Source organism: Thalassophryne amazonica, chromosome 11 (genome assembly GCF_902500255.1).
Source record: "Thalassophryne amazonica chromosome 11, fThaAma1.1, whole genome shotgun sequence".
In the NCBI taxonomy this organism is placed as follows: domain Eukaryota; kingdom Metazoa; phylum Chordata; class Actinopteri; order Batrachoidiformes; family Batrachoididae; genus Thalassophryne; species Thalassophryne amazonica.
Window position 1 is genome coordinate 60,424,282 of NC_047113.1, and position 12,594 is coordinate 60,436,875.

Here is a 12,594-nt window from a genome sequence, read left to right on the forward strand (position 1 = left end):
TTGCTAATACTGCAGTTGAATGTGACTATGTTGGGTACATTATTTAGCCTAACTGGAGCTAGTTAGCCATTTGCAAACTATTCCTATTTCCATGTTAATCTGTCTATCAAACACTGATGAAGCTGATGTCTACAATCAACATTTATGACAAATATAGCACAGTATTTGGCTCCTCTGGCTGGAAAAGGAGAGGCAGCATCACATTTTACTTTAGTTGCCTGCCTCTGGTAAATTTCTGTCAAAGCCGGTGTCGCCGACCAAATGGTCCCCCCTAAAAATCGGTCCACCCTGCCTTCACTTCACATCATTTCGAAGAGTGAGCAGCATCATTTCTATGCGTCAACATTGATTCAGGGATTATCACCTCGTTTCTGCTTAAAACTGCACTCCAGTCATCATCTATCTCAGCAACAGCTATTTTAAGCTTTTGTACAACAATCATTTCCTCATAAATTCAGCATTATTTCATAATAAAAGACAGAGGAAGCGATCAGACACAAGGCGCCGCAGCACGGCAGACTCTGATGTGCTGCTGCGGCGCCTTTGTCATTCCAGTGTCAGTAGCGATTCACCAATTATCGCCTCGTTTCTGCTTAAAACTACCTTTAGAATGATTTAAGAGGTTTTACTTTGTCATCTGATGGTTAATGAACACATTATTTCTCTTTGATCACTTTGGATGTAGAGAGTCAAGGCCCATTTACACGAGCATGCCCTTGCTTGATGCAACAGCAGGACCTGTGTCGTGAAGATCCCACCCGCTGTGTTCACAGCTGGACGCCGTTCTTTGTTTTACCGGCTGCCACGCGCTCTGCGCTGGACGCTGTGTATATAAAATAATTATTTTGTGGTGGCTTAATCATTTTTTCTGCAAATTGGCCGTTGAACACGCCTCTAATCACTTCCTGAATTACAGAGGATGCTGCAGCCGGAGCCGTTCGTGCGCAAGCTGCAGAAGCATTTTGAGCAGTCAAAAAAGGTAATTATTTGACTTGTTTACATTGTCATGGCTTGATAAAACAGTTGCTTGTTTTTCCTTCTTGTGTGCAGCTGTTAAAGTATTTATTTTTATGTTTATAACAGATTTAACGTCTTGTTATAATCCTTCAGACGAGCTGCGCTCTGATGTGATCCGCTGACATCACCACTCGCCCTGTTCACTCCACTTGATGAGCTGAGTTGGAGATTAGATTGCACCGCATAGCACGACATTTGTGCGTGAAAGATTTTTTGAACATTTCAAAATTCTCTGTGCGCAGTAGCATGCACCGGCGCACCTCTGGCGTCTTGTCTCCACCCGTTAAAGACGACTTTACTCTCCAGCACGACACATCACGACACAGGTTGTGATGTGTCGTGAAGCAAAGGCATGCTTCTGTAAATGCCCTTTCAGATTCAGACGTGCTGCTGTGGTCCCAAATGACGCATGCGCAGTGAAGGCAGGGTGTACCAATTCTTAGGGGGGGCTGACGTTTAGAGGAAGAAGGGATATGACCTGAGCACCAAGTTATTACATGCAAAAAAAAAAAACATTTTAATAAAGGCAACAAAAAGAAATTAATCGGTTAGCATTATTTCAAATACGTTTTTATTCTGGAACACTAAAAAATACAAATATATATAAATATTTCAATGGTTCTCTGGTCTGTGGCAACATGCTATTTTTTTCTTCCTCCATGTAATGTGGTTTCTCCTGTTTGTCCTTTTACTAGAACATTTTAGTTTTCTTATAGTAGTTATAAGGCAGCCTGATGCTGAGAAATGTAATTTTATCTCCTGAAACTTTTTACCACAGAGTGTACTCAAGTCTAAACTTTTTCCCATCGAGTTCAGTACTGCTTGTACCATCAGGTACATGTGTGGTTCTGCATCTCTGAATGGAATTCTAGTGTCTTTTGTTAAGTGAACCTTGCGCTGTTGGCGCCGATTTTGTGGTTCAACCACCCAACTAGTATTTGAGAATCGGTGAAACACAAATAATTTTATTGCAGAAACCACAACAACGCTGGGGTTTCATTTTGCTTTCACTCTTTCTTGTTTTCCATTTTGGTCGTGAGCCATCTTATTGACTATAATGTCATTTTCTGTGTCTGGAAGGACTCAACACGCTGCCATTTGATCCAGCAACCAATAACGACCCACTCCATTTCAACGGCTCTAGTGGTCCATTGGTGACAGATTGTCCATCCCTGGAAAACACAGCAGAAAATAGCAAGAAGAGGAAGAGAGTCAACCTGCCTCCAGGTATGAGCAGTGCTCCCTCTGAAGTACTATGTTTGTGCAGTGTAGTATGACTTAGTGTTTGTGCTGAATGTTAAATTTGGGTTTATGTAAAGACTTTTGCTGTGGCAAAAGAACATTTTCAAGTTGAAAAGTAAAAGGATGAAGCTGAGCGTGAGTAAGGACAGTTCTGATGTTTTGTGTTTCATTGTAAGCGATATACGAGGTCTATTAGAAAAGTATCCGACCTTATTTAAAAAAAATAAAACATATGGATTTGAATCACGTGTGCTTGTGTGAGCCAACCTTGAACCTTCATGCGCATGCGTGATTTTTTTCACGCCTGTTGGTTGCGTCATTCGCCTGTGAGCAGGCTTTGAGTGAAGAGTGGTCCACCCCCCGAGGCGGTTTTTCATTGTCAGGGAAATGGCTGAGAGACTGCTGCTTTGCTTGATCAAATTTTTTTAGAAACTGTGAGGCACATCCATGTGGACACCATTCGAGAAATTCAGGTGGTTTTTGGTGAAAATTTTATGGACTTCAAAGACATTAAGGGATGTTACTGTCGCTTTAAGGACAGCCCACAGGCTGAACGACCATTTCATTTCTAAATGGATGGCTCTGTGGATCCGTGACCATCGTGTGCACTTTCTCTGGTTATCACAAGAGCTGGACATCACCCATTTTCCTGCAGATTTCACTTTTAACAAGAGATTTTGTCAGGAAAGCCGAGCGGACGCTTCGCGCGTCATGATGGATTCGCTGCTGGACCGACACAAAACCACCTCCGTTTTGGTCTCACAGGACAGCTTTGAGATGGTGTTCAGACAGCTGTCGGTGGTTTTTCAGTCGAGTGATTATCCAAGAAATTGTGGACGAGCCTGGACATGCCAGAACATGTTCTGTGATGCTTCATCATGTTGTTGCTTTTTTCGGAGTGCCAGAAGGACAAGCTGGGACATGTCCGGCATGTCCCAGCTTGTCCTTCTGGCACTCCGAAACGGAGGTGTTCTTTGTCTCGCTTGCCGTTGTGACACGCGAAGCGTCCGCTCCTTTCCATGACAAAAACTCCTCGTAACAGTGGAATGTGCCGTTCATTTCCAAACTGGATGCTGTGTTTTATCCAGGACATCATCTGGACTAGCACAGGAATTGTGAAAAGACGTGGACATCAGCACTTTTTTGGCAAATTGAGACAGACGTGCGGAGGAATTCCGCACATCTGTCAAAGCAATGCCATGATGAAGCGTCACAGAACATGTTCTGGCATGTCCAGGCACATCCACAATTTCTTGGATAATCACTCGACTGAAAAACCACCGACAGCTGTCTGAACGCAATCTCAAAGCCGTCCTGTGAGACCAAAACAGAGGTGGTTTTGTGTCGGTCCAGCAGCGAATCCATCATGACGCGTGAAGCGTCCGCTCGGCTTTCCATGACAAAATCTCTTGTTAAAAGTGAAATCTGCAGGAAAATGGGTGATGTCCAGCTCTTGTGATAACCAGAGAAAGTGCACACGATGGTCACGGATCCACAGAGCCATCCGTTTAGAAATGAAATGGTCGTTCAGCCTGTCGATGGCAGCTGGAACGCGACGCGCCCCACAGCTGCTGTGGGCCGTCCTTAAAGCGACAGTAACATCCCTTAATGTCTTTGAAGCCCATAAAAGTTTCACCAAAAACCAGCTGAATTTCTCAAATGGTGTCCACATGGATGTGCCTCACAGTTTCTAAAAAAATTTGATCAAGCAAAGCAGCAGTCTCTCAGCCATTTCCCTGACAATGAAAATCCGCCAAGGGGGTGGACCACTCCTCACTCAAAGCCTGCTCACAGGCGAATGACGCAAACGACAGGCGTGAAAAAAATCACGCATGCGCATGAAGGTTCAAGGTTGGCTCACGCAAGCACACGTGATTCAAATCCATATGTTTTTTTTTTTTAAATAAGGTCGGATACTTTTCTAATAGACCTCGTAAGTAATAGGTGTGGCTGTTATTTTTCCACTTCTTCGATGATGATGGTATTTTTTATCATAGTATTATTACAACCCCAATTCCAATGAAGTTGGGACGTTGTGTAAAATGTAAATAAAAACAGAATACAATGACTTGCAAATCATCTTCAACCTATATTCAATTGAATACACCACAAAGACAAGATATTTAATGTTCAAACTGATAAACTTTATTGTTTTTGTGCAAATATTTGCTCATTTTGAAATGGATGCCTGTAACACATTTCAAAAAAGCTGGGACAGTTGTATGTTTACCACTGTGTTACATCACCTTTCCTTCTAACAACACTCAATAAGCGTTTGGGAACTGAGGACACTAATTGTTTCAACTTAAATTTTTCAATTTATTTTCATTTATATAGCGCCAAATCACAACAGAGTTTGTAGGTGGAATTCTTTCCCATTCTTGCTTGATGTACGACTTCAGTTGTTCAACAGTCTGGGGTCTCTGTTGTCGTATTTTGTGCTTCATAATGTGCCACACATTTTCAATGGGGGACAGGTCTGGACTGCAGGCAGGCCAGTGTAGTACCCGCACTCTTTTACTACGAAGTCACACTGTTGTAACAAGTGCAGAATGTGGCTTGGCGTTATCTTGCTGAAATAAGCAGCGACGTCCCTGAAAAAGACACTGGTTGGATGGCAGCATGTGTTGCTCCAAAACCTGGATGTACCTTTCAGCATTGATGGTGCCATCACAGATGTGTAAGTTGCCCATGCCATGGGCACTAACACACCCCCATACCATCACAGATGCTGGCTTTTGAACTTTGCACTGGTAACAGTCTGGACGGTCTTTTTCCTCTTTTGTCCGGAGGACATGACGTCCATGATTTCCAAAAACAATTTGAAATGTGGACTCATCAGACCACAGCACACTTTTCCACTTTGCGTCTGTCCATTTCAAATGAGCTCGGGCCTAGAGAATGCGGCAGCATTTCTGGACGTTGTTGATGTATGGCTTTCGCTTTGCATGGCAGAGTTTTAACTTGCACTTGTAGATGTAGCAACGAACTGTGTTAACTGACAATGGATTTCTGAAGTCTTCCTGAGCCCACGAGGTAAGATCCTTTACACAATGAAGTTGGGTTTTAATGCAGTGCCGCCTGAGCGATCGAAGGTCACAGTATTCAATGTTGGTTTTCGGCCTTGTCACTTATATGTAGAAAGTTCTCCAGATTCTCTGAATCTTCTGATTATATTATGGACTGTAGATGATGGAATCCCTAAATTCCTTGCAATTTAACGTTGAGAAACATTGTTCTTAAACTGCTGGACTATTGTTTCATGCAGTTGTTCACAAAGTGGTGTGAATGGCTGAGACATTTGGGGATGCTCTTTTTATGCGCAATCATGACACTCACAATTAGTGTTCCCAAACCCTTATTGAGTTTTGTTAGAAGGAAAGGTGATGTAACACAGTGGTAAACATACCACTGTCCCTGCTTTTTTGAAACGTATTGCAGGCATCCATTTCAAAATGAGCAAATATTTGCACAAAACAATAAAGTTTATCAGTTTAAACATTAAATATCTTGTCTTTGTGGTGTATTCAATTGAATATAGGTTGAAGAGGATTTGCAAATCATTGTATTCCGTTTTTATTTACATTTCACACAATGTCCCAACTTCATTGGAATTGGAGTTGTACATCTGCACTATATGACCCTTTTAATAACTATCTTGTTTGAGCAAGAGTTTAACCTGGACTATTTTAATTTTCAAATCTGGTCCTTACGAGTTTAAAGCTGGTTGAAAAACTTTGTGAATCAACGATTTTCACAGTTTTACATGTTTAAAAGGTCCATGGATGTGTTTAATTCATACTCGTAAAGGCTTAATATCAAGCAGTCCTTTGCTTTAAGTGAATCCTCTTTGACTGAGATTAAAAGTCTGAAACTGCATAAAAGGAAGGCCTTTGTTGTGGTCTAACTGGGAGTTGGTGTGAAAAAAGGCTTATTTAAGTCAGCAGCGCGAAAGGTCCCTTTTTCACACAACATAATCACAATTTAACGCCATTTCAATTACATTTAAGTTTCTGTATAGCTTGTGAAAATGACTTCCTGGCAAGTTCTATCTATGAGAAGTATACTGATCTCCAAATTAATGGATCTTGTTTTTTGTCTGCATTATTTTTGTTGTTGTTGTTGGCATCATGAAATGTTTATGATCTGGTCGGGGTTTTGTTCTGTGCTATTGGAAAAGTTGATTTTTATTGGGGAGTCCAGTAATTTCCCACCTGATTTTTACAGTTTTCCCATTTCATCTACCTTTGTCTAAAAGTGCAGTTTTTATTTTTTTATTATTATTATGTTTATGCAGAACAACGGTGTGAAAGCTTTCATCCTTTGATTAAGCTTTGAGTATTAATTGAACACATAGGTGTGACTGATAATTATCACACCTTAGCAAATCATTTTATGCATTTTACTTATTAACATTATTACAAAATTTCATGTTGCAAATCACTCTTCTTTGATTTATTTGTAAGTTAAAAACTTTTGGGTATCAGACAAACTAGGAGTAGACAAAATGGCAATAGGGGTCAAAATGAGTTTATATGAAATGGGTGTAGATCAAACAGGAATTTTACCTGGGACGAAATGGGAATTGCATAGTAGACAAAATGGGAGTAAACCAAAAGGGAATAAACCTGCAGTCCATATTGAGGCAGTGATGACTGTGATACCAGTGGTAAACATATGTTAGTGAGCTAACTGAGATTTTATTCATTTCAAAATAGCACATGCCACAAATAGACTGTGCTAAATATGAGACAAAGCATATTTGTAAGAGGAATGTCAGGGCAGCAAGTTGCTTCACTATCGGTCACCTGGTCATCTATAAGGATGTAGTGGAGTTGATAGAACCCTGGCAGCACAGTTGACCCGGTGCCCATAGACCTCATGTAACGATACCTCAACAACATGTGTCAGTCTCTACCACCTTTGACATTACTTTCATTGAACTACAATGCAGAAAGCAGACATTCTAAGACGAACCACTGCTTAGAAAGGGTTTGACTCTCAAACCTTGAAATCCCTATTTGCTGTCCTTCACCAACATCCTGTAACTGTGATGACAGTTGGTGAATAATCTTATTTGGTGATGATATGTGAAAAAAAAACAGCATTGTTGAGTTTTTGTTGTTTTCGATTACCTTGCCATGTCTCGAGGCTCTACTTGTTTGAGCCGTTTGGAGGTCAGAGCAAGAAGTGGGTCTGCTGAGATTGTGCGCCTGACTGACTGTTACCATGCCAACCACACCTGCCAGTCAAGACGGTATCATGTTTCCAGCTTTCTCACGAGCACTGACCAGTCGCGCACTAACGGTCTGTACGTGTGTTTGGACTGAGTGACATAATTAGACTGTGATGTAGAGTGACAGTTTGTTGCCTGGTAAAGTGGCAAATTAATTAAAGACTAATTAAGGAATGAAGTACTGATTTATTAATTGCATTCCTAACCACAAGAGAGGGTGTCCTTATGATAGATTTGTTGTTGCATGCTTTCAGCTTTCCTGAAAGTGCTAATTGGACTGTACAAATAGTCTACATTACCGCGCTCATATTTTATTCCCTTACAGAGTAACGGCTCAATAAATTTAAACAGTGATGGAGATGTGGAAATGGGACTTAATTCTAATTTAATGTTGGGAGATGGTCCATTATTGAACATATTTATCAACAACTCCAAATGTCAGATTTCAGTAACTCAAAAGTTGATTGGCTATTTGTTATACAGCATCACAAAAAATATGAAATTGATGCTTGAGTGGTTGCATTCATTCGACAATGTGTTCTCATTTTTCTTTTCCACGTGCCATACTGAAATCCAAGTATCCTGCAGTCGTGAATGTCATAAATCATGCTGGCGGTGTAACTGTGCAGGTGCATTGTCTTTTCATGGAATTGCTTGTGAAAGAGACTATTTAATGTCTTCTGTCGTCATGCTGAATGGTGCAAAATAATTTTCCAACTTAAAAAAAAATCTCATTTGACAGCAACATTACAACTGTGTCTGAACTCCACCCTCAGGATGCAAACTTATGATCTCCAACTTGGGAGGCAGACTCTCTGACCAGAAGACCAAAACCAATGGGTTCTGGTGTCTGTGGCCAGAGTGTCTTCTGGCATTGGGGTGTAAGGTTCACTGATTGACTACCATGTGCACAGCAACTCCTACTGGCCTCCGTCACAAGAGCACTGCAGATTGTTTGAGGTGGAACACAGGACATCATCAGTCTGAGGACAGCTGACATTGTTTTTGGGATAACAAGGGCCTTTTTTGGTGAAAATGGATGATCAGTGTGTCAGACACGTAAGATGGAGTGTCATAAAAGCAGTCAGAGAATCGACCAAAATGAACAAACAATAACATTTGCAGAAAATTTGTGATTAATTAGATTCACTCTGCCTGAAATCAGTTCATTATTGCGAGCCAGAATCAACTGCCACTGGTCTGAAACTGCCTTTATTTTTTTATTTATACCACATAAGCGGCACGATGTGGTTCCACACGTGCTGACTGGTTTTTATTTTTTTTATTTATACCACATAAGCGGCGTGATGTGGTTCCACACATGCCGACTGGTTTTTATTTTTTTATTTATTCCACATAAGCGGCGCGATGTGGTTCCACAGGTGCCGAATGTTTTTATTTTTTTATTTATTCCACATAGGCGGCGCGATGTGGTTCCACACGTGCCGACTGGTTTTTATTTTTTATTTATACCACATAAGCGGCGCGATGTGGTTCCACAGGTGCCGAATGGTTTTTATTTTTTTATTTATACCACATAAACGGCGCAATGTGGTTCCACAGGTGTCGGCTGGTTTTTATTTTTTTATTTATTCCACATAGGCGGCGCAATGTGGTTCCACACGTGCCGACTGGTTTTTATTTTTTTATTTATACCACATAAACGGCGCGATGTGGTTCCACAGGTGCCGAATGGTTTTTATTTTTTTATTTATACCACATAAACGGCGCGATGTGGTTCCACACGTACCGGCTGGTTTTTATTTTTTTATTTATACCACATAAACGGCGCGTTGTGGTTCCACAGGTGTTGGCTGGTTTTTATTTTTTTATTTATTCCACATAGGCGGCACGTTGTGGTTCCACACGTGCCGACTGGTTTTTATTTTTTTATTTATACCACATAAGCAGCGTGATGTCGTTCCACACATGCCGACTGGTTTTTATTTTTTTATTTATACCACAGACCTTTGTATTTTTTGGAAAAACCTGATGGATTTGAATCACATGTGCTTGCATGAGCAAACCTTGAACCTTCGTGCGCATGCGTGACCTTTTTCACGCCTGTTGATTGCATAATTTTCTGGTAAGCAGCCTTTGTGTGAGGATGTGTGTTGTGCGCTCGGCAGATTTTCATTTCAAGGAAAAAGACGGAACGACTGGAGCAGCGCCGCATCAAATTTTGCCAGACACTAGGCGACAGCCAGGTGGAAACCGTTCGGAAGATTCAGACGGCTTTCGGTGACTTTTCAGTCATGTGACTATCCGAGAAATTGTGGAGAGGTGGGCATGTCACAACATGTGTGTGAGACTTCAACACGGAGGCACTTTTGCTGCACCGTCAGCAGCAGCATGAATTTCACCACCAATCTTTTCATGGCCAAATCTTCTGTCACAGTGGAATGTACCGAAAAAGTGCTGATGTCCACCTCTTCCGCAATTTCTAGGATAGTCACACGATGGTCCCGCATCACCACAGCATTCACTTTGGAAATGATCTGGTCATTTCAGCATGTTGATGGCCGACCGGAGGGTGGCGTGCTCTCCACCATTGTGCGGATGTCTTTAAACCATTGTACTGCTCCTTAATCTGTGTGATGCTCATAGGATCGTCACCGAAAGCCGTCGTGGCGAAAGTGGTAAGTGGCGCAATGTGCTTCCACACGTACTGGCTGGTTTTTATTTCTTCCACATGAGCTGCACCATGTGCTGCACCTGGCACTGTTCCTGCTTGAAAGACACTGGCGCGTGCATGAACTCTCGCACTGGGTTCATGCATGCCTGCCCGTCAGTGCGATGTTTCATGTGCTGATTTTGAACTGTTTCGCCGTTTTCGTCCAAACGCCATCCAAACATCGCACTATGTGTGAAGGTGCCATAAATAATGCATGCAAGCACACGTTCAACATTTAAACTTTACTGTACTTTTTATTTTCTCCTTGTTGATTAAAGTTTAAGATGCCAATAGTCGAAAGTTGGAGCCCACGTGTCTCCTAGTTGCAGCACAGAGGTGTTATTTTGGGAGTTGAGGATGGATCTGATTGATTATCAGGCACTGGGTGGTTCTGTAGGGTGGTGGGTATGGCAACCTGCATGCTTCCAGATTTGACCCAGTTGACCCATTTGTTTCTCTCTCACACACACCTTATATATCACTCTACCTACAACACTTGACCCCAGTTACACTGTTTTCTTTTTGTTTTTTTGTTTTTTGCTCTAGTGAGTTATGTCTTCTTTTTGCTTGGCAACATGTACATTTGCCTGCCAGTCACTTGTGTGCTTCCGAGATACAAACACGAAGCAACCTATGTTCAAGTGCTCACAAAGCTGCCCAGAACTTGTCGGTACTACACTTCTGCTCCAAGCTGTCTGCCAGGTTGCAGAGTACTTGTTCCTGACAGTTCGGTTGCAGAGATCTTCCTTTGTGCTCTTCTGATTGGACAGCAGAGCTGCAGTGGTACGGAGTGTTTTTCAGCTCGCCGCCAGCTATTAAAGCCATGTCCAGCAGCAGTGGCATGGAGGAAGTGGGTCGGACAACATTTTAGACTGTTTTTAGCTTATTCAAATATGAAACTATTTTCTGTGTTCTTCTTCTTATGTTGGAGTTGATACTCTTGCCGCCTTCTCTGTCTTTTGTCTTTTTAGTTGTCTTTTAGTTGGTGTGCGTCTGACTTAATCCATAAGAAGAGGTACCTCACAACAGCAGGCAGACTGCAAGAATGTTCCTCATTGTGCATTTATCAATTTCATAACATACCCAGAAATGGCTATTTCTCATAAGACCCTGCTGTGTTTGAGCTGCAGGTGGTGAAGAGAAGGAGACTTAAGAATGCTGCCGGTTGGCCAGAAGAGGTTTCTCCCTTTTTTAATGGTTGAAAATAAAAAGGCGTATTGCTTTACTTAATAAACTTAATTTGCAGAGCACTTTGCAAAGTGGTTCAGTTTATATATATATATATATGTATATATATATATATATGTATATATATATATATATATATGTATATATATATATATATATGTATATATATATATATATATATATATGTATATATATATATGTATATATGTATATATATATATATATATATATATATATATATATATATATATATATATATATATATATATATATATATATATATATATATATGTGTACATACATACAACAAAATGTGTCCTCTGCATGTAACCCATCCAAATTACAGTTAGACACAATCCAACCACTAGGAGCAGATTTAGACAGATTTGTGAACAGTATTTGAGAAAAATAAGTCTTTTATATATATACACTTTTGTGTATATAGAAAATGTCATAGAGGGAAAATAAGGACATATGTTGATAGAAAATGTTTCAGATCTTTGAGTTCAGCTCATGAAAAATGGGAGCAAAAATAAGTGTTGCTTTTACAAGGTCTGTACAAAAAGTAACAGATATACACACACCTACATACACCTACACATACATACATACATACATACATAATTACACACACACACACACATATATATATATATATATATATATATATATATATATATATATATATATATATATATATATATATATATATATATATATATGAGGTCTGTTAGAAAAGTATCCAACCTTTTTATGTTTTGCAAATACCATATGGATTTGAATCACGTGTGATTGCATCAGCCAAGCTTGAACCTTCGTGCACATGCGTGAGTTTTTTCACGCCTGTCGATTGCGTCGATTGACAGGCTGAAACGACCAGATCATTTCCAAACTGAACGCTGTGTTGATCCGGGACGTTGTCTGTTGGTCTCACAGGACGGCTTTCAGATGGCTGTCAGACTGCTTTTGGTGGTTTTTCAGTCGTGTGACTATCCGAGAAATTGTGGATTAGCTGGACATGCCAGAACATGTCCTGTGAGGCTTCATCATGGCGTTGCTTTGCGCCATCCGGCTCCGTCCCGACACGCGAATTCCTGTGGTTTTGTCCAGCGCCATTCGCAGGACGGTGGCGCATTCCTCCGCTCCTCTTTCCATGACAAAAACTCCTGTAACAGTGGAATGTGCCAAAAAAGTCTTGATGTCCACGTCTTCTGCCATTTCTGTGGTAGTCAGACGA

At 40.9% G+C, this 12,594-nt stretch overlaps 1 protein-coding gene across 3 annotated transcripts in view; it reads left to right on the forward strand.

Moving 5' to 3' along the window:
• LOC117520619 (ecto-NOX disulfide-thiol exchanger 2-like) overlaps nucleotides 1-12,594 on the forward strand; it is a 324,436-nt gene that overhangs the window by 101,770 nt on the left and 210,072 nt on the right. For 2 of the 3 annotated variants that reach the window (XM_034181930.1, XM_034181931.1), the window contains exon 2: nucleotides 2,098-2,244. The exons of the other annotated variant lie outside the window; for it this stretch is intronic. In XM_034181930.1, the coding sequence (XP_034037821.1) occupies nucleotides 2,098-2,244 (147 nt within the window). The remainder of the gene's footprint in view (nucleotides 1-2,097; nucleotides 2,245-12,594) is intronic. 3 annotated transcript variants of the gene reach the window in all.